Raw genomic sequence first — 23993 nt, forward strand, 5'->3', positions numbered from 1 at the left:
GCTGGTGAATTCTCAGGTGAACGCTGAGCCGGCAGGGAAGCCCTTGGGCATGTTGGACTTAGGAAACAGACAAGTTTAGCCAAGGCCTCCATGTCAGGGTTAAAGCTCGAGGGCCTGGCCTGTACAGCCTGGGCTCTGATATCTCTGGGGCTGAGCTAGTCTGTTTGGGATGGGGGAGGGGAGCACTTGGGGGATAAGCAAGTCTGTCTTCAGGCTTTGCCCAGGGCTTCTGGTTCAGTGTGGTCCCTGATGAGGACCCCTGGGGCCGGCAGTGTGGCTGCTGTTAGGGTGGTGCTGGGAGCAAGATGGTGAGTGACTGTCCTGCAGAGAAGAGGAAGAGACCCAGGCGAGGGCACGCAGAGGGCAGTGCTGAGCCGGGATGACCGACGGGCAGCAGAGATGTCTGGGGAGGAGATGCTGGGAGCTGTGGAGTGGGGCCCTTGTACCCAGCCACATTTGGGCTTAATTCTGTGACCAGGCGCTGATAAAGGGGCCGCATTAGCCTGAAGTGACTGCGTGCATGCTCAGTCTCTCGACTGTGTCCCATATGTGACCCCACGTACTGTAGCCCGCCAGGCTCCTCTGTCCGTGGGATTCTCCAGGCAAGAAGACTCGAGTGGTTCACCCTGCCCTCCTCCAGGGGATCTTCCCCACCCAGGGATCGAACCCACGGTCTCTTACGTCTCCTGCATTGGCAGGCAGGCTCTTGACCACTAGCGCCACCTGGGAAGCCCCAGACTTATATTCTGGTCCGGGGGGTTCCGGGGCTGGACATGGGCAGTGTTAGTAAAGAGGAGGCTCAGTCCAAGAAGCTGGAGGGTGGCCGTTGCTGGGTGGCAAGGGCTCGGCTAGAACAGAGGGGACGCGTCCTGGGGAAGAACCTTGGGTCCCGAGTGCTGACCGAGCGTCACTGGGGGTGGCCAGTGAGGCAGAGAGGGGCAGGGTGCAGACTCAGCGAGCAACGCCCCCGACGCGTCCCCATGAGGACTATGCCCCACCTCACTTACCTAGGTGCTGAGCACGTACCAGCGATTCTCGTGGTCACCACTGTCCCCAGGCGTCGAGAACAGCGGTTGGAGCTGGGCCTGCGATGCCACCTGTTGTGCTTCTGGGCTTTGTGGCACGCCTGGGATTCTGGGTTGAGCACTCGGTGGGGAGAAGAGGGCGGGAGACAGAGACAGGTGGTCCTGGCCTGGAAGGGTAGTGGGGTAGGGCGCCTGAGTGAAGGGGCCCAGGAGCTATCTGGAGAGGCCACAGCTGGGGCGCCTCTCGGGAATTGGGTGTCCCATCAGCTCCGTGCACCCCACATGGGGCAGGATGGAAAAGAATCCCTGGATTCGGCTCCCGGGGGCGCCCCTCATCACCAGGCTGTCGTGTGGCCATTTGTAGCATGGGCGTGTGGGCTCGGGACCGGCTGGCCTGGGTAGCAGTCCCGACCCACCACGAAGGCACTGTGACCTCCTGCCTGTGCCTCGGTTTCCTCATCTGAAAGATGGGACAGTGGTGTCGGGGTCTGTGAACTTGAGCTGGTCCCGGCACCAGGGCTGTGCTCTTGGCCCTCGCTGTCGTTTCCAAGGGATGGTCGCATGGAGAGGGTCAGAAGGCCACAAGGAAGGCCCCTGCCTGGCTGGGGCTCTGCTGCCCCGGACGGCAGAGCTCCGGGCCCATCTGCCCTCTTGTCCTTCACTCGGCATTTATGGATGAAGTTCCCCGCCTGCAACGTCCCTGGAGCAGGTACAAGGAGAAGGCGAGACCCCTGCCCTCCAACCAGGAGGCCCAGCCGGCAGGCAGGCAGGCAGTTGCAGATGGAGAAAGTCTTTAACGCCGAGTTTTCCTTAAACCCCTAAAACACTGAGAACTGAAAAACGTTGTCCTTTCGCATGTGCCTCGAAGGAGATGTCACCAAATTGCTGCAGGTCTCATGGTACTTAATCCTCACCGCAGGGTCCCCTGGGCCAGGTGTCGCCAGGCCTATTTTGGACACGGGAAAAACAAGCAGTCTCTGGATGCCGTGGAAAAAGCAGCGTTCTTCGTGACGTTAGACGAAACCGAGCAGGGATACAGGGAGGAGGACCCGGAAACGTCGATGGACAGCTACGCCAAGTCCCTGCTGCATGGCAGGTGTTTCGACAGGTATCGCGCTTACCTTCTGAAACACAGTGCTTTGCCTGAAACCTGGAAGAAGCATTGCCTATGGCTGACACCCAGCCGTAAGCATCCGCTGAAGCAAGGGGGCCGTGAAAATACGACTGGGGAGTTTCTTCTTTCCACCCAAACTGTCACGCACACACGTAAGCAGCAGCCTTGAGATTCTTCCCCTCTGCATGACCTCCTCCATTTGGAGATGCTCGTGAGAAGGGGCTGCCCAGGGCCTGACCTGGATGTCGGCTTTGGCTCTGCTCATTCGTCATGTGATTGGGTGAGCCTGCTCCACTTCCTGGAGCCTCCATCCCCTTCCCTGTGAAGGGAGGTCCTGACTGCCCATCAGGTTGGGGGTGAGGGTTGGCCGAGGTGGGGGAAGGGGGGTGCAGGCACAGTTGGTCCTCCGTGTCCATGGGGTTCAACCACCTGTGGATCAGGGAGCGTGTTTCAGAGCCTTGGTTGTGGAGCCTGTGGCTGCAGAGGGCCGACTCTGGGGCCGGAGCAGCCTCAGGTTTCCTTATCGGCCAGTGGGTCCCAGAGCCACGCCCCCAGCAGATACCCGAGGACGACCTTGCGGCTTCCTGCCTCTCTGCCAGTGTCTTATGCATTCTTTCTCGTTATAACAATACAGCCTGTTCTCCTTCTGGTCCCCAGTACCCAAATGCTTATCTCTGTGTCGGGAGCAGGAGAGAAACCAGTGAGTTAGGGTTCTATGTGTACCTTTTTTTTTAAACTTTTTAAAAAGAATGATTTATTTTTGGCTGTGCTGGATTTTCGTTGCCGTGCAGGCTCCTCTCCAGTCGCAGCGAGCACTAGTTGCAGTGCTCGGGCTTCTCATTAGAGTGGCTTCTCTCTCTCTCTTTTTTAGATGTATTTATTTATTTGGCTGTGCTGGTTCTTAGTTGCAACACATGGGATCTTTAGTTGCCGCATGCAAAATCTTAGTTGTAGCCTGTGGGATCTAGTTCCCTGACCAAGTATCGAACCCGGGGCCCCTGCATTGGGAGTGTGGAGTCTTAGCCACTGGACCCCCAGGGAAGTCCCTGCCGTGGCTTCTTGTTGCTGAGCACAGGCTCGAGGGCGCGCAGGTCTCAGTAGCTGCAGCTCCTGGACTCTAGAGCACAGGTCAGTAGCTGTGGCCCGTGGGTTTATTTGCTCTGAGGCACGCTGGGACCTTCCCGGACCAGGGATTGAACCTGTATCTCCCGCATTGGCAGGAGAGTTCTTTACCGCCGAGCCACCAGGGAGGCCCTTCTGTATGTACTTCTATTATCACTGGTGAAGAGTCGTTCACCTCTACCAACCATAGGAGGGGTGGATACAGTCAGTTGAGGCCATCCATAAGAAAACAAACACATTGTCTGGATTTGCTTTGTCTTTGTAAACGTGCCAGTTGCATTAATATTTTTGTGTCGTGCAGGTGGTTTGATAAATCATTCACGTTTATCGTCTTTAAAAACGGCAAGATGGGCATTAATGCGGAGCACTCCTGGGCCGATGCGCCCATCATGGGTCACCTTTGGGAGGTGAGTGTCTGAAAGTTTAACTTGACCGTAGAAACTGCTATTGAAAAAGCAAACCCCAGACTGAATTAAACTTGGTAGTATCCGTCCAGTTACAATGTTTTCAGCAGCTGTTGGCACTGTCAACGTATGGCTGAGGTTCCTGAAATGGAAACATTTATTGTCACATCCTGAAGGTGCCAAAATAATGAGGTGGCCTTGGCTCAGACGCAGTGACTTCAGGGCGGAACTGAAGCTCGGTTATTTTGAAAGCTGCCAAGTTTTAGGCCAAATAAAAGCAAGGGTCTTGAAATCTTGGTTTATGAAAGTGCAGTGTGCCTTTTCCCACTTCGCTTAATTCTTAGAATTACCAAGTTACCGAAAAACCCACCAAAGCCTGTCATCCTCTCCCTCCACCTAACACTTTACATTTATTTATTTTTTTGGCTATGCCGTAAAACGTGCGATCGTAGTCCCCAGTTGGGGATCGAAGCCAAGCCCTCTGCAGTGGGAGTGTGGAGTCCGCACCACTGTTCATTGTTGGCGTCCAGTCGCTCAGTCATGTCCAGCTCTTTTCGACCCGATGGACTGCAGCACGCCAAGCTCCCCTGTCCGGGAAACCTTTAAAAAGGAAAGAAAAAATTGCTCCAGTCTGTAAGACACCGGCGTGGTCCTAAGACATTAACACGTGATAAAAGTAGCCAAGTTGTCAAAAAGGCTCTTCATCACCCTTGTCTTTGCTGATGTCGACAAAGGCTGAGAGATCCTTTCAACTAAAGATCTGTCATAGATCAAACCCCTTTACCACTGCTGAATGTTGAAATGAGACACTTTAAGTCTCTTTGCACTTTGTAATGGTCCATGCCTATTACACCCTGTTCCAAGGACTTTCCCAGTAATAAGAGCATCAGAGCAGTACTTGGGTGAAAGAAAAATCTCTGAGTCATAGGCAGTCTGGATCACATTAGGTACATTTACCAAGTAGAGAAATCTACAGGATACTGACAAGGCCAGGCGTATTTTTTCAGTACTCTGGATAAGATAAGGATAAAGGATTTAGTCTTACATCAGGGTGAGCAGTTGGATGCGGTGGTGTTTAACTGTTAATCACCCGATGGACACTGTGGCCCGTGACTCCAGGGGTCAAACAGGAACCCAGATGCTCCCTATGTGGATGAGAACTGACCCACCGTCTTGTCATGGAGGCCCACACCAGGGCCAATTAATGGGCTGGTATAATGATGCCACCTGTGCCAATTAAAAACAAATCTGGTCCAAGCTGAGTCCTGTTGGCTGTCTGTGTGTTTCTGGTGTTTGTGTTGGACTCGGGGGCTCTGATGCAGAGCAGACACAGCTAGGCTGGGCCCCTTCACAGGCTCAGCTCACAGGGGCACTGACCGAAAATTCGTGAGATGAGGCCCGCCTTACACTTCCCCGTCCCTGAGCCGCTGCTCTCCCCCGCTCACTGTCCAACAGTGTCACCCTCTGACCTTGGGCTCTTTTTTTGTTCATTTTGCTTCCCCTACTGGAATGTAAGCTCCCCGAGGGCAGAAATACCTTTTAAAAAATATTTTTATTATTTTTAAAAATTCAGGTGTAATTCACAAAGCATATAGTTCACCTCTTCAAGTGTACAGTTCAGTATGGTTGTTCTTTCCATCACCACTGTCTCATTCCAGGACACTTCCATCACTCCCAAAATAAAACACCTCCCCGCACCCCCACCCCACCCAACCCTTGGTAACCACTAATCTCCTTTCTGTCTCTGGCTATTCTAGCCATTTCATAGAAACAGAATCCACACAGTATGTGGTCTTGTGTATCTGGCTAATGTTTTCAGGATTCATCTATATTGTTCTATAGGGCTTCATTCCTTTTTAAAAATTTTTTTTGGGATCTCAGTTCCCCAACTGGGGATTGAACCTGGCCCACAGCAGTGAAAGTCCAGAATCCTAACCACTAGGGCTTTGTTCCTTTTGATGGCTGAATAGTATTCCTTCGCATGATAATACCGTATTTTATCTGTTCATAACTCGATGGACATTTGGGCTCTTTTCGCTGTTTAACTACTATAACCATCGCTTCTGTGAACGTCAGTGTACAAGTTGTATGTGAACCTGTGTTTTCATTTCTTTTGAGTCCATACCTAAGAATGGAGTCGCTTGGTCGTGGCCATCTGTAAACTTTTGTAGAAAGGCGAAATTCCTGTCTGCTTTGTCCACTGGCACTCAGAAGCATTGCTGACTCATAGCTGTTGTTCAGTTGCTAAGTCACGTCTGACTCTTTGCTACCCCATGGACTGCAGCATGCCAGGCTTCCCTGTCCTTCACCAGCTCCTGCAGTTTGCTCAAACTCATGTCCGTTAAGTTGGAGATGCCGTCCAACCATCTCATCCTCTGTCATCCCCTTCTCTTCCTGCCCTCAATCTTTCCCAGCATCAGGGTCTTTTCCAATGAGTCGGCTCTTCGAATCAGGTGGCCAAAGTATTGGAGGTTCAGTTTCAGCATCAGTCCTTCCAGTGAATATTCAGGGTTGACTCATAGTTGGTGCTCAGTAAATACCATTGAATAAACTGGCTTAAGATTACCTGCCAGTGAACAGAGAGCATTCACACCTGGGCCCACATCCTGGCTCCCTGAGAAGTGTGAACTCGGACAGACTCTTCACCTCACTGAGGCGGTCTTCTCATTTATACGCGTGAGAACAGCAGTTACTACCTTATAGGGTCAGTATCCATCAGGGTAACACCCAGACGGTACTAGCTCACAGCCAGGACCTAGAAGCAGGCTCTGAGCTACTTTCTGCGCATCATACACTCAGCTTGAATTCTGGCTGTGCTCCTTACCTGTCCAAACACTGTCGAACCTCTCCAGGTCCATCTTTCATGACCCTGAAGTAGAGATCAGAGTACCTTATTAGGTGGGTGTTCACAGAATGTCAAGTGCTCAGCAGACCCTAAGCAAGTAGTTATGGTTAAGTCTAGATTGCATTTCTAGAACGAAAGGATGTACTTTGAGAGGTCAGTGACTTGTATGTAACAGGTACCTGTGATGATCTTGGACTTAACAGATGTGTCTTATTTTTGACAGTACGTCATGGCCACAGACAGCTTCCAGCTGGGTTACACGGAGGATGGACACTGTAAAGGAGACACCAACCCGAACATCCCGTACCCTACCCGGCTGCAGTGGGACATCCCGGAGGACGTAAGTCCCATTCCTCAGATGCTTGTCAATTACCTTGGACAGGAGACGGGTCTAAACTCTCTCAGTCGAGTTTTCCAGTGGTGCTCACGAGCTCAGAATGCCCCCGAGACAGAAGTCTGTCCGCCTGGGTGTTTCTTCCTGGGACCTCAAAGCTGCTACAGCTCCTATTGCCTTGGAAGCCCCAGTCAGTAGTTCTTCTTTCACTGAAAGCTTTTGGCTAAGATTGTCAGTGAAATTCCTAGCTCAAACTTAGCTAGACGTCACAATGAAATCATTTCCTTTGGAGCTGAAGTACGCTAGATCACTAATTTGTCATTTCTGTCCCTCTGAGTCTTCTCCAATGCAATTTACTCCATGGAAGCCCTTTGGGGAAGGAATTTTAGGGCTGGAAATACCAAATCAAAGCCAAACAGGAATTCCCAGGGCCTGGGAAGTCTTTTTCTTTTTTGAAGTCATTTTTGACATAGAAAATATTGGATCCATACTATAAGGTCTTATCCGTCTGCATCTTTTTGTCCAGCCTGCATCCCTGTGGCTGGTGTGTGGTCCTCAGAGAGGCATGACTTCTGAAGAGGTGTGTGACAGAGTCCTTCTAGCTGACTAAGTCACGTACCATTTATTGAAAAGTTTTTTTTGGATGGATTTTCATTTTTAGAGCACTTTCAGGCTCGCAGCAAAATCCAAGTGGAAGGTGCAGAGTTTTCGCACACTCTGCCCGCCCTCACACACGCACAGTCACTCCCACTGCCGACGTCCCTACCAGTTGGTCCGTGTGTTACAGGCGATGCAGCTACACAGACGTGTCAGTATCACTGAAGTTCGTAGCTCACATTAGGGTCACGCTTGGGGTCACGCTTGCTGTCGTGCATCTATGGCGTGGGCAGAGATAATGAGACGCAGAGCAGCGTCACCGCCCTAAAACCTCTCCTCTGCCGGCTCGTCCCTCTCTCCCGCCTTGCTCCTGACAGCACAGGTCTCACCGTCTCTATCATGTCGCCTGTCCCTGAATGTCATACAGCTGGAGTCGTATAGTGCAGAGCGGTTCCGGTGACTTCTTTCCCTCGGTCGTGTGCATTTAAGATTCCTTGTGTGACTTCACGGCTGAGGACTCGCTTCTACTGTACAGCTGTCCCACAGTCCATGCCCTGTTTTTTTGTCTTTTTTCGGCTGTGCTGGTTGGTATGTGGGAACCTAGTTCCCCAACCGGGGATCAAGCCTGCAGCCCCTACAGCGGAAGCACAGAGGCTTAACCACCGCGCCACCAGGGAGGTCCCAGTCCATTCCTTTTTAAAGCTGGTCCCTCGATGGCTAGCATATAAGAAGAACGGAGCTCATGAAGCAAAACCTGTGACTCTTTGAAATGCCCTCTGGGGGTCCCCCTGGGACCAGGCGTTCCTCCTGTGTGGGCCACCCCATTGCTGTTTGGGGGGTGAGGGGCAGTGCCACGTTACCAACTTACTGCAACTCTTAGGTTAGAAAGATTGGAAAAATCCAAGTAAACGTGATGTATGTATTTCTAAGCAACAAGTCTGTGTGTTAGCTGTGCTGAAAGTCAGCTTGTGTTTTCTTCAGTTTGTGTCAGAACTTCCCCTCCCATTAAGTGAAGCCTTTTCTCCTTTTTCCCCAAGTGTCAGGAGGTCATTGAGACTTCGCTGAGCAGTGCCAACCTCCTGGCCAACGACGTGGATTTCCACTCCTTCCCATTCCGCACTTTCGGTAAAGGGCTGATTAAGAAATGTAAAACCAGCCCGGACGCCTTCGTACAGCTCTCGCTCCAGCTGGCTCATTACAAGGTGAGACACCCAGCTGGGCTTTTTGTCCTGAGCACTCCTGGGGGCTTGAACACAGGCCCAAGGCTGCCCGCCCAGTGTGTAGGGGAGAACCCGTCATGGGAGCTAGTCGTGCCTGGACAGCCGTGGGCTCCTGGTTCACACGGGAGGAGAGGCAGAATGTAGGGGGCGGAAGGCAAGTGAGATCTCCTCATTCTACAAAGCAGGAATTAGACGTGTAAGCTCCCAATCCTGGGATTTGGGAAAGCAGAACTACTTAGGGCAGGCAACTGGAGGTCTCTGACCCTTGACATACTCTTCCATAGGAGGGGATACACCAGCCCCACGGGAGGTATTCTGGGATGGGTGGGGTCCCTGTACACAGAAGCTTGTGGTGTTGCCAGGGCCCTGGAGGACCTCAGTGAGGCTCTTTTCCATTGGAGGGAGCATTCCACGCTGAAAAGGTGGCCCTGGTTTCCAGGGGCAGTGGAAGTCCTGGTGGCATTGGGTCAAGGTGTGTCCTGGCTTTAATGGAGAATTCTGTCTTCAGAGCTTGAGGCTTGAACACAGGTGCAGGGCAGCACCCCTGGACAGCGGCTCCGCTGTGTGAGGTCTGCCTGTGCCGGGCACTGGCCTCAGCGCTCCACACACAGAGCTCTCACGGTCTCCTGTGTGAGGTCTGCTTGTGCCAGGCACTGGCCTCAGGGCTCCACACATAGCTCTCACGGTCTCCTCACCAGCAGGTCTCTGTAGTTGGCCCACTTTACTGGTTGAGAAAATCGGGGTTCACTCCAAGAGGTGAGCTGACCAGCGGCCAAGGGGATACTGGAGTCGGGCATGGGTCCCGGGGGCAGCCTGTAGCTTCGACTCCTCTATAATTCGGGTCAGGAAGATAAACACATGCAGACCAGCACAAGAGGTAGTGTTCAGTTCAGTTCAGTCGCTCAGTCGTGTCCGACTCTTTGCGACCCCATGAATCGCAGCACGCCAGGCCTCCCTGTCCATCACCAACTCCCGGAGTTCACTCAAACGCACGTCCATTGAGTCAGTGATGCCATCCATCCATCTGATCCTCTGTCGTCCCCTTCTCCTCCTGCCCCCAATCCCTCCCAGCATCGGAGTCTTTTCCAATGAGTCAACTCTTTGCTTGAGGTTGCCAAAGTATTGGAGTTTCAGCTGTAGCATCAGTCCTTCCAATGAACACCCAGGATTAATCTCCTTTAGAATGGACTGGTTGGATCTCCTTGCAGTCCAAGGGACTCTCAAGAGTTTTCTCCAACACCACAGTTCAAAAGCATCAATTCTTTGGTGCTCAGCCTTCTTCACAGAGTCAGTGTTAGTATCAGATAAATGACAACCGATGGGCCACAACTGTACTTCAAATCGACTCTAATACAGCTGATGGATGCACGAAAAAAGACGGCCATGGACCAGTTTTGCTCACAAATGCAAATGCAAAAAATCTAAATAAGGTAATAGCAAATAGCATCAACCAGTACAGGGAAAATACCACAGCCAGCAATAGCTAACACCAGCGGCCGGAGGATGGTTTGGTATCAGTAAATCCAGTAATAGACTTAATCATGTTATTAGCTCAGAGAAGAAGCCGGTCATTTTGATAGATGCTGACGAGGCATTCATAATGGAGCATCCCGACTCGGTAACTCGTAGCATAGGGGCTATCTCCTTCACACAGTAAATCACATCGTGTGCCCGCAGACGGGGTCTTCCTCAAAAGTGTAGTGTGGGGGCAGCCCCATTAAAGCAGGAAGGATGATGCGACCTCCAGGGGCTGTTCTTGAATATCTTTGCATTAAAGGGCATGAGGGCAGCTGACAGGACCACTGGGCAGAAGAAATATTCGCGCATCTGCTCAGAAGATGGAGGGGTGGGAAAGCTTCTGTGGTTGGGAAGCATGCTCAGTAAGGAGGTCTGGTGCAGAATTACGCAAAGACAAGCATCTTTGTCTTATAGCTGTGATAGTCAAGCAGCAAACACGGTAGGAAAATGTGATACAGACTAGAAGCAAAACCCTGGGATTCCCCAAGCCTCTATTTATAAAGCAGTCAGGACCTTTGGGAAAAAGACCCAGAGCCTAGGAGAAGGAATGGGCCCTCAGAAAGGGAGGGAAGGCTGTGATTTTGGACAGAAAGGCTCAGCACCTTCGAGATGAATGTCCCGGTTCACACACGCACTGTGAGCATCGTCAGAGGTCCGCAGAAGACTTTAGGAGAAGGGCTGGGCTGGTCTACCTTCCAAGTTCAAGTGGAGGGCTAACGTTTGAGAGTAACTGGTAATATTTTGAAAAGGAAAGGTTGTCAGGTGGAGATGGGGAAGGGTGAGGTAGAGACTTACTCTTTCAAAGCTGAAAATATAGAAACCAGAAGCTTATAGTGATTAGCACAGTGTAGTTTTGGTGCCAGAATAGTTGCGTGGAATCATGTAACAGTTTATTTGACACTGATTATTTGCTTTAATAACCCAAGCAGTTATATTTACTCTTTGCACTCTGGCTAGAAACAGCCAGAATTTCATTCTTGGCCCCCCACCCCTCTACCAATTCGTCATGTGGCACTCAGTCTATTAAAAATGATTGACCGAAGTCTGTAAATAGTTTAAAGCAGACTCCTCCTTTCAGAAGTTCTTTCCTGCACGCCTGTTGGAAGGCCAGCTCTGTTAGGAACAGACTTTGCTGTGGCACTCACAGTCAGACCCGTCTCTGCCCAGCTCTGGGCTGGAGGGCCTCACGGGGGCTCCTGCACAAATCCAGATGTTTTGGGTGGCCCTGCGGGGGGGAGTTCTGCTCCAGCCACCTAACCTTCTTTGTGCCCTGGACCCCTTGGGCAGTTGGAGAAAGCCTTGGGGATCCCTTCTCTGAATAATGTTTAGAAAGCATAAAATGAAATATGCAGGGTTACAAAAGTAACCAGTTAATTAACATGCAGGTGTCAAATAGTAAGCGTCCTTTTGTGGTACTGTAGATGTGATTCTTTTTTGGATACAATGTATTTCTTTTATTATTTTTGGCCTTGCTGAATCTTCTTTGCTCCTTGGGCTTTTCTCTGGTTGTGGCGAGCGGGGGCTGCTCTAGTTGCAGTACGCTGGCTTCTCATCTCGGCGGCTTCTCTTGTGTAGCACGGCCTCTAGGGCATGGGGGCTTCAGTAGCTGTGGCACGTGGGTGCAGTCGTTGTGGTTCCCAAGCTCTAGAGCACAAGCTCAGGAGTTGTGATGCATGGGCTTAGTTGCTCCGTGGCATGTGGGATCTTCCTGGATCAGGGATCAAACCCTTGTCTCCTGCATTGGCAGGTGGATTCTTTACCATTGAGCCACCAGGGAAGCCCTTTGTAATTGTTCATGCACTGACTTTGAAGCAGCAGGTCTGATAAGTGCCTTTAACTTTGAAGCAGTGATAAGCTTAGATGCTATTTTGGGGTATCTGCAATAACCACATGCTGTGTGCTTAGTCGCTCAGTCGTGTCTGACTCCTTGTGACCCCGTGGACTGTAGCCCTCCAGGCTCCTCTGTCCATGGGGACTCTCCAGGCAACAAACTGGAGTGGGTTGCCATGCCCTCCTCCAGGGGATCTTCCCAACACAGGATCGAACCCAGGTCTGCCACAGTGCAGGCAGACTCTTTACCACTGAGCCACCATACTTTGATGTGAAAATTGTTATGATTTTTTTTCTATCCAGCATCACAGGCACTGCTCGTAACTCCTGAGATTTGCTGCCTGTGCTTCTAAATGCTGTATTTCACTTTGTGGTTTAATTTGCTTTGTGAAATTAAAAAACTGCATATTTTCCATCCAGGTTCACACATCCCCAAGGTTAGTCACCCTTGATCTGGTGCTTATACTGATCTCCAGTGCTGCTCTGGGCCTGTTCCCTCCTTTTGCTGCTTTTGAATGTGCTGGGCTCATTTCTACCACAGGACCTTTGCACTTGCTCTGCACTGGCAATTAATAACTCCCAGATTTTTAAAAATAGTTTTTTGGCATTGCATCATGTGGGATCTTAGTTCTCTGACCAGGGATAGAACCCACATGCCCTGCATTGGAAGCACTGAGTCTTAACTTCTGGACTACCAGGGAAGTCCTCACTACCTCCCAGATCAAGGTAGGGTTGCTTGCTGCTGCTGCTGCTAAGTCACTTCAGTCGTGTCCAACTCTGTGCGACCCCATAGACAGTAGCCCACCAGGCTCCCCTGTCCCTGGGATTCTCCAGGCAAGAACACTGGAGTGGGTTGCCATTTCCTTCTCCAATGCAGGAAAGTAAGAAGTGAAAGGGAAGTTGCTCAGTCATGTCCGACTCTTCGAGACTCCATGGACTGCAGCCTACCAGGCTCCTCCATCCATGGGATTTTCCAGGCAAGAGTACTGGAGTGGGGTGCCATTGCCTTCTCCAGGGGTTGCTTAGATCTCCTATTTAAAAGAGCCCTACAGGGATTTCCCTGGTGATGCAGTGATTAAGACTGTACTTCCAATGCAAGGGGCTCGGGTTTGAGCCCTGGTCTGGGAAGTAAGATCCCACATTCTGTGCAGCACAGCCAAAAACTAAAAAAAATTAAAAACAAATAAATGACCCTCCTCCCCATCACACTCTTCCCTGACCGTGCGTTATTTCTGTGCATTACACCTGTTTCTCACAACGTCAGGTATGTGTTCATCCTTTCTCTCTCCCACTAGAATGTTGGAGATGGGCAGGGATGTGATCTGTCTCCTTTGCCACCGCATCCCAGTGCCGGGAGCATGATAGCCGCCATGGGGGAGGCATCAGTAAATACATATTGAACAATTGATTTAATGAAGACCTTGGGCCGTAGTCATAATTCTAGGCTATAGCTAATTGGCTTCCTGTTTTGGGGTCGTATTTATTTCTCACTTGGAAAACGGAGGTGAAAGATCCCCCCAAATGCCACCAACCCCAACAGTTAGCTCCAGGGCAGCAATCCAAGTGTGCAAAAGGTTTGTGTTCTCACACCGTGTGTGTTAATATCTTTATAGACTTTGTCTTTTGGTCCTGCTGGTTAGACACTGGAGATGTTTTGGTGATGGCCGCTCTCCCGATGGTGAGGTAGTGGCTGGTCGTAGCAGGTTAAGTGAGTGTAGCCATAACCCGGCTTGAGGTCTGAGTACACTAATATTCAGTGCATCGGCCGTGAGGTTTTTAGATGGTCATTAAAAAACTGTGGATGTAATGCATGATTGTACTGACCACTTACATGGTTAAAGTTTGATATTGCAAAGTTGACTTCAAATAAATCGTTGCATCATATACCCCAAGTTAACCTGTATTAAATGACTAAAATAGCCCTTTTATACTTTTTCCTCATCCCCTCCTTCCTTCCAGGCTCCCCAGTGCTTTATGATAAGACAGTGAGAAAGCCCCCCCGTAGTAAGCTCCCCTTCTATAGGTAATTCTCTGAAAGGCATTTTTGGCAAAATGACCTTAGTTCGGCTCTGTAGGCCAGTTGAGGGGTTAGAGCCTCTCAGACCCCATCCAAGGGAAATGTAATAGCCAGTGTGTTAAAGGATGAGTAGATTATGAGCTGGCGGGTCTTTGTGCTGGGTGCTGGGGATGCCCACCGGAGGCTGGGATGGCACTGAGAACCCATGGCCAGCTGGCTTCCTCCGTGACCACACAGGGTGGTGGGGACAGCCAATGTTAAGTCAGCCAACCAGCCTTGGGGGTAAAGAGCCCACCCGGCCGGGCTGCTCACAGGTCTGGACTGCACACCAGAAGTTCAGCCTTGCCAGCTCCTGAATGAACAGTATCGGCCTATTTCAGGTGTCCCCTGTCACCCTGGGGCCACCAGGACCCAAATGCCCAGAGGGACGTTGTCCCGTCAGAAATAACCTGGGTCCACAGTCTGCTGCTCAGCACTTTCCCGTCCCCACGGGGAACCTGGTCGTCTTGGAGCTGGGGCTTTGCAGGTGGTTTCTGCCCGCAGCACGGGCGGGGGGCCGCCCCGAGCTCCCGTGGACCGGTGCCTGTCCTCGTCATGCCCGGCCGCCTCTGTCTCGGGCCCTTGCAGAACTGTCCGCACGTCACCCAGCTGTTCCCGTCATCCCGTCTCCCCTCTGGCCCCTGACACCAGCATTCCTCATCGCAGTCTCCAGCCTGCCCTGCCCTCTACCCCTCTATCTCGCCTCCCCTTTTGCCTCTCAGGCTTAGATTCCGCAGCCTGTCGCTATCACCCTGACCTCTGCCCCAGAGCCCCAAGCACAGCAGACACACCCCTGGGTCAGTCCAGTGTCTGCCTGCTTTGATGCTGCACTGAGAAGCTGACACAACCCAAGAAAATCCCCCCAAACCGCAGCTCATCTTTCTTAACTGATGAGCCCTGACTTCGGTGGTCCCAGACCACCCACTCTCTACACCCCCAGAGCCTGTTTCACACCCCTTTGCTGACTCCCAGCACCTCCCCTCCATCCTCTCTCTCTTAGGAGGTGAACTTCCTTATTTCACCAAGAAAGTGAATGTTCTAAAAAGACCCCCTGTCTGCTCCCCTCAGCGACTGCCAGCCCCACACAGCTGTTCCCTCCTGCTTTCTCTCCCTCTTGTCTAATGGCCGGGGTTGGGGGCTCTCTGTGCTCTAGGCACTGACCACCCACCTGCTTCCCGCCCCCTCGGAGGAGGACCTTCCTGACCCGGAGTTAAGTAATTCCCAGCTCCTGCATGCAGTTCCCGGTCCTGTACCGTATTCTTCCTAAAACCACGTCTGCACTCGGGCAGGTGTGTGAGATCCGGATGCCGGGTCATGGCACCAGTTGCATCTGGACACGGAAACCTGGACCCTCCCGCCCCTGTCAAAGCTAGTGACGTTCCCACCTGCCTGCTGCATAAGCCCGTGTAAAAACTGACAGTGACTAAAAGCCGCCTCTGACGATGATGTCTGCTTTTCCCGGCTGACTTGAACCGTTCCCCTCTTATGTCTTTGTCAACACGACCGGCCTTGTGTTAAAATATTTTTCCTTTCCCAGGACATGGGTAAATTTTCCCTCACCTACGAGGCCTCCATGACCCGGCTGTTCCGAGAGGGCAGAACGGAGACCGTGCGTTCCTGCACCGCTGAGTCGTGCAGCTTCGTGCTGGCCATGGTGGACCCCACACAGACGGTAGGTTCCGCCCGGCCGGCAGAACAGCCCCCGAGGGGCCGTCTCTGCTGTTCCGAGGACGACACCCGAGGTGGACACGCAGGCTTCCCTGATTAAATCGCAGTCCCACGCGTACTTCTCCAGCGAGTCCGCATCTCCCTCTTTCCCTCCACCCGTCTCGGGAGGACAGAGAGTATTAAAAGGCAGCCATCTAGACAGACACAACGGTTTGTGTGTGCATCCATCCTGTTATTCTGTAACCTCACTTCTACAAGTGAGGTTACACTTCATAGGAGTCTTTTACTATTTATTTATTTATTATTTGGCTGCTCCGGGTCTTAGTTGAGTCACGCGGGATCTTTAGTTGTGGCGTGTGGGATCTACTTCCCAGACCGGGGATCAAAGCTGGGCTCCCTGCATGGGAAACTCATAGCCACTGGACCCCCAGGGAGGGCCCCCTCAGAGTCTTTAAATCAGAGCGGTGCACAGCTGGTGAACACAGGAATGGGAGGGCGGTGAGGCAGGACAGTGCTGGCAGTTGGTGTCAGGCTGAGAAAATGGTGACCGTCCATGGGCGCCTTCTTATTTTATTATTATCATTATTATTGCTGTTTTTTGTTGGCGCATACGGCACGTGAGATCTTAGTTCTCTGACCAGGGATTGAACCCACAACTCCTGCATTGGGAGCGTGGATTCTCAACCACTAGACCGCCAGGGAAGTCCCACACAGACACCTTCTGCCCGGGGTTCCTGAAGCCCACCGCCCACACTGAAGCCCCCTGAGCAGGCTCGGGGCCCTGGGTTTTCTGTGCACTGCCTTTGACAGTCCTAGTGGTGGCTCGTGAAGCATTATCAGTTCGTTTTTGATAGATAAAGGAACAGAGACTTAGCTGAATCCGGCAAACTGCTGACCACACACCCAGTGAGGGGCTGAGGCCCATCCTGTCCGGGTCTGCTGACTCCCGAGGGGACACAGCCCGGGGTTTTGCTCCGCTCTGGGGAGCTCATTCCTGGAAAGGCTGTCGGTTCCGAGGGGAGACGCTCGGCAGATCTCATCACAGGTGGCTCTGATCTGTCACTGCCTTCAGAGCAGCCTGAGGGCCGGGTCTGGAGTGGACCGGCCTCCACGTCCATGGAAGGGCTTGTGTCTCCTCGTACTGAGATTGACCAGCAGGGTCCTAAAGAACCTGGAGCGGCCTTTGTGGGTCGGACTTGTAGGCCCCAGAAGCGCTGTTTAGCCGAGCTGACGGACCACCCGGGAGAGTTACTTAAGGGCCCGCAGGAATGTCGCAGCCCCCTCAGAGGAAGGGGGCGTCATTCCACATGATGAGATGCGGAGGCTGGCGCTTTCCTACCTACTTAGCGGCCTCATTTGTGTGAAAGGTGAAATGACGCCCAGTGGGCAGCACACAGGATCCCCAAACTGTCTCTCCACAACCTGTCCCCTCCACAGCCTCGCAGCAGGAATCTGGGGCAGGGGCAGCCGGCCAGTGGCGTTTCTGGTCAGGTTGCCTTGGTAACCAGCCAAAGACCACCCAGACCCCCTGCCCGCCCCACCAGTGACCTGCTGTCTCAGCGCTCTGTTGGACCGCTGGCGAGAAGCGCCCGTGACCCTCATCTCGGAGCTCAGACGGTGCTGCACGACTTGAAACTGCCTGTCCTTTGTTATTTCAGGTTGAACAGAAGCTCAAGTTGTTCAGGATCGCGTCTGAGAAGCATCAGCTTCTGTACCGCCTGGCGATGACCGGCGCGGGGATCGACCGCCACCTCTTCTGCCTCTACGTGGTGTCCAAGTACCTCGCGGTCGACTCCCCTTTCCTGAAGGAGGTGAGGCCCTTCTGTGCAGCCCACTCGGCTTTCTTGGCTAAACCAAACTTAGTCAATCTGAGGACAAAATTTAGTACAGCTTTGCCAGTCAGAACTGGTCTAACAGATGGGTTCCAGGGCTCAGCCGTCCTCACGCTGGAAAATCTGAGCCACATTTCTTCAACCCCGGGGATGCCATTGTTGTTTAGTCGCCAAGTTATGTCAGACTCCTTGCAACCCCATGGACTGCAGCACACCAGGCTCCTCTGTCCTCCACTGTCTCCTAGAATTTGCTCAAACTCATGTCCATTGAGTCGGTGATGCCGTCCAACCATCTCATCCTCTGTTGACCCCTTCTCCTCCTGCCCTCAATTTTCCCCAGCATCAGGGTTTCCTTCATTGATTGAGTCAGCTTTTCACACTAGGTGGCCAAAGTATTAGAGCTTCAGCATCAGTCCTTTCAATGAATATTCAGGGTTGATTTCCTTTAGGATTGACTGGTTTAATCTCCTTGCAGTCCAGGGGACTCTCAAGAGTCTTCTCCAACACCACAGTTCAAAAGCATCAATTCTTCAGTGCAAAGTCTTATGGTCTAACTCTCACATCCATACATGACTACTGGAAAAACCATGCTTGTACTAAAATAACTATCAAGTGATGTGCTCTGAAAGATTGATGCTAAAGCTGAAACTCCAGTACTTTGGCCGCCTGATGCAAAGAACTGACTCATTTGAAAAGACCCTGATGCTGAGAATGATTGAAGGCAGGAGGAGAAGGGGACAACAGAGGATGAGATGGTTGGATGGCATCACCAATTCAATGGACATGAGTTTGAGTAAGCTCAGGAGCTGGTAGACAGGAAGGTCTGGCATGCTGCTATTCATGGAGTTGCAGAGTCGGACACGACTGATCAACTGAACTGATGAGCTCTGAGGTGGTTGTGTTTTGTTTTTTTTTTTGACCACCCTGCAGAGCATGTGGGATCTAGTGCTCTGACCAGGAATCGAAACCTGTGCTTCCTGCAGTGGGAGCCCAGGGACTGCATAGCCAGGGAAGTCTTGAGCTCTTGAGTATTTACTTCTTTCATTTTTAATATAGTTGTTTTACTTTTATGTTTATAAAATGTAACTTTTTAACGGTGGCTGTGTTTAACAGGCACCTTGGAAAATTCCTGGAAGTTTGACCCTCAGCTTAGGAGAGCTGATACCAGTCTGCTCAGCACACAGCTGCTCCCTTCCAAATCTTACTCCGTGTATCCGCCACCTTTTCTGCCCAAGACCCCGTCAGCCAGTGTTTGCCTCTCTAGTCTGGGTATCCTCACCTGCTCCATCCCTCTCCGAAGAGCCCCTGCCCCCAGAGCCAGCAAGGCCCCCAGGGACATAGCCTTCTGGTGTCTGAAACAGTCCAAACACCAAGCAAGCCTTTCCTCATCTCCTGGGCTCCTTGGGGACAGAAGAGGATGGAGCTGGGAAGTGTCATTAGAACGTCACCTTGTTTAACTCCCCAGGTCTTAGCTGAGCCTTGGAGATTATCCACCAGCCAGACCCCTCCACAGCAGGTGGAACTGTTCAATTTGGATAGGAATCCAGACTACGTGTCGTGCGGAGGGGGCTTCGGGCCGGTAAGTGGCCGGGCGTCTGAGTTCACAGAGCAGCAAGCGCCGGGGCAGGACGGGCCTGTCTCAGCTCTAAGCACCCCGCCCTGAAGGTGCTCCTACTGGCTATTCGTGCCAGTATGAATGGCATTCTCATTAAAGGTTCGAAATCCCCTTTTCCCGTGGCCTCATTTCCACGGTTCTGTTGATTCATTCTCTCACCATGCCACATGGTATGTGGGATCTTAGTTTCCCGACCAGGGATTGAACCCATGTCCCCTGCAGTGGGGGTGCGGAGCCCTAAGCACTGGGCCGCCAAGGAATTCCCCCCAAGTTCAGTTTGAATGTGCTTTCCTATAGGTTGCTGATGACGGCTATGGGGTGTCGTACATTCTCGTCGGTGAGGACCTCATCAATTTCCATATATCCTCCAAGTTCTCCTGTCCTGAGACGGTAAGTACAAAAGTCCCCCCTTCCCAGGATGGAGTATTTGTACTATTTTCTTTCGAAGGGATTTGGGTGGGGGGCACATCCCTGATTTAACAGAAAATTTCAATTCAGTTATGCATTCTTCCTTGGTTGGGATGTTTTCAAAACAAGGATTTTAATAGTTTTAAAGGGATTCATCTTATTTGGTTGAAAGTCTTCATCTTTGCTGGTAGCCGTGGTTTCAAACCTTACTAAGTTGGAGTGCTGCCACAACTTTTAGACTCTGTAACATTGAATGCTTGGCTTCCTACAGTGGGGCTAGTGGTAAGGAAGCCGCCTGCCAATGCAGGAGACCTAAGAGGTGTTGGTTAGATCTCTGGGTGGGGAAGATCCCCTGGAGAAGGAAATGGCAACCCACTCCAGTGTTCTTGCCTGGAGAATCCCATGGACAGAGGAGCCTGGCGGGCCACAGTCCATGGGGTCGCAGAGTCAGACACGACTGAAGTGACTTAGCAAAGTCAATTCCTTGCACGAAGCGTTGAAGGACAGACTTGAGATCTGTGTGCATGAGCTAAGTAACTCACACACGTAATGCAGCAGCGGTCTGCAGTGATCTCCAAGTGGAACCCGTGACCTCCTTCCTAGCACGGCGCATTTAATCCGTACTTATATTCTCACCTTCCCACGTTGTACGTCGCCTGGCAGTCAGCACCAGGATCACCTTTAACAGAGACATTCGGAATTCACTCGCTTATTGTGTTTTATGTAATGCATTGACATTAGGGAAAAAAGGTACCAGGCATCCCAGTGCTCATAGCAGCACTGTCTATAGTAGCCAAGACATGGAAGCAACCTGAATGTTTATCAACTGATGAATGGATAAAGAGGTGATATACACACACACACACACACACACACACACATATACATACATACACTAGACAATCACTCAACCATAAAAATAATGAGATAATGCCACTTGCAGCGACATGGATGGACCTAGAGATTACCGTCCCGGATGAAGTAAGTCAGAGAAAGGCAAATATCATATGGTTACTGGTTATATGTAGAAATAAAACGATACAAATGGACTTATTTATAAAACAGAAGTAGACTCACAGACATAGAAAACAAATTTATGGTTACCAAAGGGGGAAGGGAGTGGGGAAGGATAAATTAGGGGTTTGGGATTAACAGATACACACTATTGTATATAAAATAGGTAGTCAACAAGGACCTACTGTATAGCACAGGGAACTCTACTCAGTACTTTATAATAACCCATATAGAAAAGAATCTGGAGAAGAATGGATATATATATGTACATGTATAACTGAATCACTTTGCTGTACACTTGAAGTTAACACAATATTATAAAACAACTGTACTCCAATATAAAATAAGAATTAAATTTTAAAAATAACTACTAAAGCTGTTTCACTATGAAAGATAAGGTGTTGGAAGCTAATGGAAACTTCAAAAGGTGTGTGACAATTAGCAGAGGCATAGAACTTCCCATCCTGGGAAGGGGGGACTTATATTTGCTCTGTGTGGAAAAGAAAAACAAACACAGCCACACAAACACGTAAGCTGTTATCTTTTTTTTTTTTTTTTGTAAGCTGTTATCGTTATGAACCCTTAACATCTCATCAGACTCTGTAACTTAATGATTCACTGAGTCAAAGCTTAGAGAACTGGCAAAAAAGAATGTTAGTTCTTTGAGTCAGATTACAAGTGAAAAGGTTTAAAATGTGAAAAATCCCACGTTATAAAGTTTCTTTTTGTTTGTTTGTTTTTAAATGAAAGGATTCGCATCGCTTCGGGAAGAACCTGAGAGAAGCAATGACCGACATCATCAGTTTGTTCGGGTTCAGCCCCAATTCCAAAAAGTAAATCTCTTAGCACTTCTGGGAAGGAAAAGAAGTTCTTCTGATGAAAAACCAAATGAAAAATAGCTCTGTATCCTGACTGTATTTCAGGATGAAAATTTGTTTCCTTCCAGCGAAGGTTTGGTGTTTTTGCTTTTCTAGGACAGCAGGCTCCACACCGTGAAGTATAACCCTACTCCTTCTAAGCAGCTCCTAACCTGGGGGACATTGGATGAAGTCCCCCCTAAAGTCTTCCCATCACCTTACATTCCTTAAGGGACAAGCGATTTTTGGAATGAGTGGGGTTGTGGCTTCATACTCGCTGGAACCAGACCGGCACGCTTCCTTGGCTGCCACTGGACACCTGGTACTTACAGGCATTTAATTTTATCAGAGCAGTGTAAACATTTGTTTCCTTCCAAGAGAAAAGCCTCTTTTAAGTTGCAGATATTAGCAGTTAATAGCCGACGCACATGCAGCGCACTAACCGAGACAAGCTTTGTGATTTGGAATCTGTTCTGTCTGTGGTCACTCTCACTGTCTAGTCCGGTCATCTGCTTTTGCCTCTCCATGTTTGAAGTCTTCAAAACCCGGTGCCTTAAAACAGAAGGCCCTAAGCGTAAGGGAGGCCACGCAAGAGATTTATTTTAAGTCTTTGGGTGGAATTGTGGGTGTCTCACTCCCGTCTCAATTTCCTGGGTGGATATCCCTGTGTAGGGATTTTCCTGTCATGTCCCCATGTCCCAGAGGGACCAGTCCCCTTACAAGGGCAGCTGTGAGCCGGATTCCCTTCCATCAGACTGCCTTCCTCAAGCTTCATTGTTAAGCTATGAAAAAAGATGTGGGCGCGTGTCAGAAATGGGGAGCAAGGCATGTGATGGTTGAAGATAGCGTGTCTGGATAACACACATGGTAGATGCTTCCGGATTCCTGCTTACCCAGCCTGCCAGCAGGGATAACAGGACAGTGGCCACTGAGAAAGGAACAAACTTGAGAAGAGCGAACCTCAGGCAGTCAGGGCTGGCCGTCCCACCTGCTGAGAGAGGAGACCCACTCCCGTCTCCAGGGAGACAGAGGGAGATGGGTCATCTCGGCGACCTCCGAGAATGTCGCAGGTGACGGGTGCCGAGTTTAACACAGCCTACCCTTCCAATGCGTGTGCCTTGCTCGAAAGAGTGATTGACCAAAAAGTGATGACGCGCTGCATCGTCTTCAGTATTTAATGCAAAAAGAAAGAATCATGGAGTGAAATAGACCCACTGCCTCTGGGCTGTCATGACAGGCTTAGCTGTCCATTTTTAAAATCATGTATTTATTTTTCTGAGCACTCTGTTCTGGTGGCTCATGTCTCTAAGAGTCCTGTACTCCAGTGATTTGGTGATGAGGCTGAACCGATGGGGCAGGGGCAAGGCACTGGCCACAGGGCATGTGCATATTTTATTCGTGTACATGTTGTGATGTAAACCCCCCCTAAATGGGCCAAAGACTCTTTCTGTTAAAAGCAAGCAGAAATGGGAACAGACAAAAAAGCAAAAAAGGACATCTAACCACCATAGCAACAAAAGATCCTGTTCATCTGTGGTATGTAGTCAGGGGGGCGTCGGGGGATACGGGAGCCCCCCTGACTCAGCCAGGCGTGGCTTCCAGTTGAAGCCAGGGCCCCCAAATCATGCACTGTTGACCACTGACCAGTCTGTATTATGATTCACGGGTGAATTCGAGAGCAGACATGTTAGCACTCAAACCTATTTGGGCTTGTCTCTCAGGTTTTAAATATTTCAAATGTAATTTTCACTAATCCATGCAGTCATCAATGCAATTTTATATTCCTTAAAAGGAAGAAGACTGGGTTTGTACTGTACATGTTGAAAGCAGGAAGTTAAGAGTATTCATGTATTTAATTTAATTTGGAACAAGCCATAGTCTTAACAGAGCTGTGGTCTGAATTTGTTATGTTGGACTGGCCATTGCATGTAAATATAAGGTGCCCTTTTGGATGTAAATCTTAGATACGCAGTATGAATGTTACCATTAATAAAAACATTAACCACAGGACTGCTTTCTGTCTCTTTTGTTATACTGATAAGGAGGCTAAAGGTCAGGCACTTGGGACAAAGGTGACCGGCCAAGATATGCAGAGAAGGCCTCAGGTTGGGCAGAGTGGACCTCACTAGGTTCACACCTCTGTTGGAGAAGGGCTACTGCTAAGAAGGGCTGTGGGTTTCGCTCTGTGTTCGTTTTCCATCTTCTCCCGTGCCTCGGGGCCTGGAACAGCGCTGACACATAGCGAGTAGGTGCTCAGTCAGTGAATTTCCATTTTCTCCAAGGCTCTTCTTGAGCACCTCCTGTATGCTAAGCTCTGTTCTAGGCACTGGGAATACAGCGGGAACCCCACCAGGTTCTGGCTGTCATGGGAAATGGTACAGACGAACTTGCCTGCAGTGCAGAAATAGACACAGACGCAGAGAAGGGACATGTGGACATGGGGTGGGAGGTAGGATGAATTAGACTGGGATGGGCATGCGCACTGCCACGTGTAAAACCTGCCGGAGAGTGCAGGGAGCTCAGCTGGGTGCTCT

General features: G+C 50.6%; 1 protein-coding gene across 1 annotated transcript in view; it reads left to right on the forward strand.

Annotated features, from left to right (window-relative positions):
- Positions 1-23466, forward strand: part of CPT1A (carnitine palmitoyltransferase 1A (liver)) — a 42045-nt gene extending 18579 nt beyond the window's left edge. The window contains exons 10-18 of the mRNA XM_010837654.1: positions 1945-2133; positions 3563-3668; positions 6734-6850; positions 8479-8643; positions 15603-15737; positions 17392-17544; positions 19031-19144; positions 19478-19570; positions 21353-23466. Coding sequence (XP_010835956.1) covers positions 1945-2133; positions 3563-3668; positions 6734-6850; positions 8479-8643; positions 15603-15737; positions 17392-17544; positions 19031-19144; positions 19478-19570; positions 21353-21439 — 1159 coding nt within the window. The 3' untranslated portion in view covers positions 21440-23466. The remainder of the gene's footprint in view (positions 1-1944; positions 2134-3562; positions 3669-6733; positions 6851-8478; positions 8644-15602; positions 15738-17391; positions 17545-19030; positions 19145-19477; positions 19571-21352) is intronic.
- Positions 23467-23993: the final 527 nt, after the last annotated feature.

This window comes from Bison bison, unplaced genomic scaffold, assembly GCF_000754665.1.
Source record: "Bison bison bison isolate TAMUID 2011002044 unplaced genomic scaffold, Bison_UMD1.0 scf7180017864080, whole genome shotgun sequence".
Classification (NCBI taxonomy): Eukaryota; Metazoa; Chordata; class Mammalia; order Artiodactyla; family Bovidae; genus Bison; species Bison bison.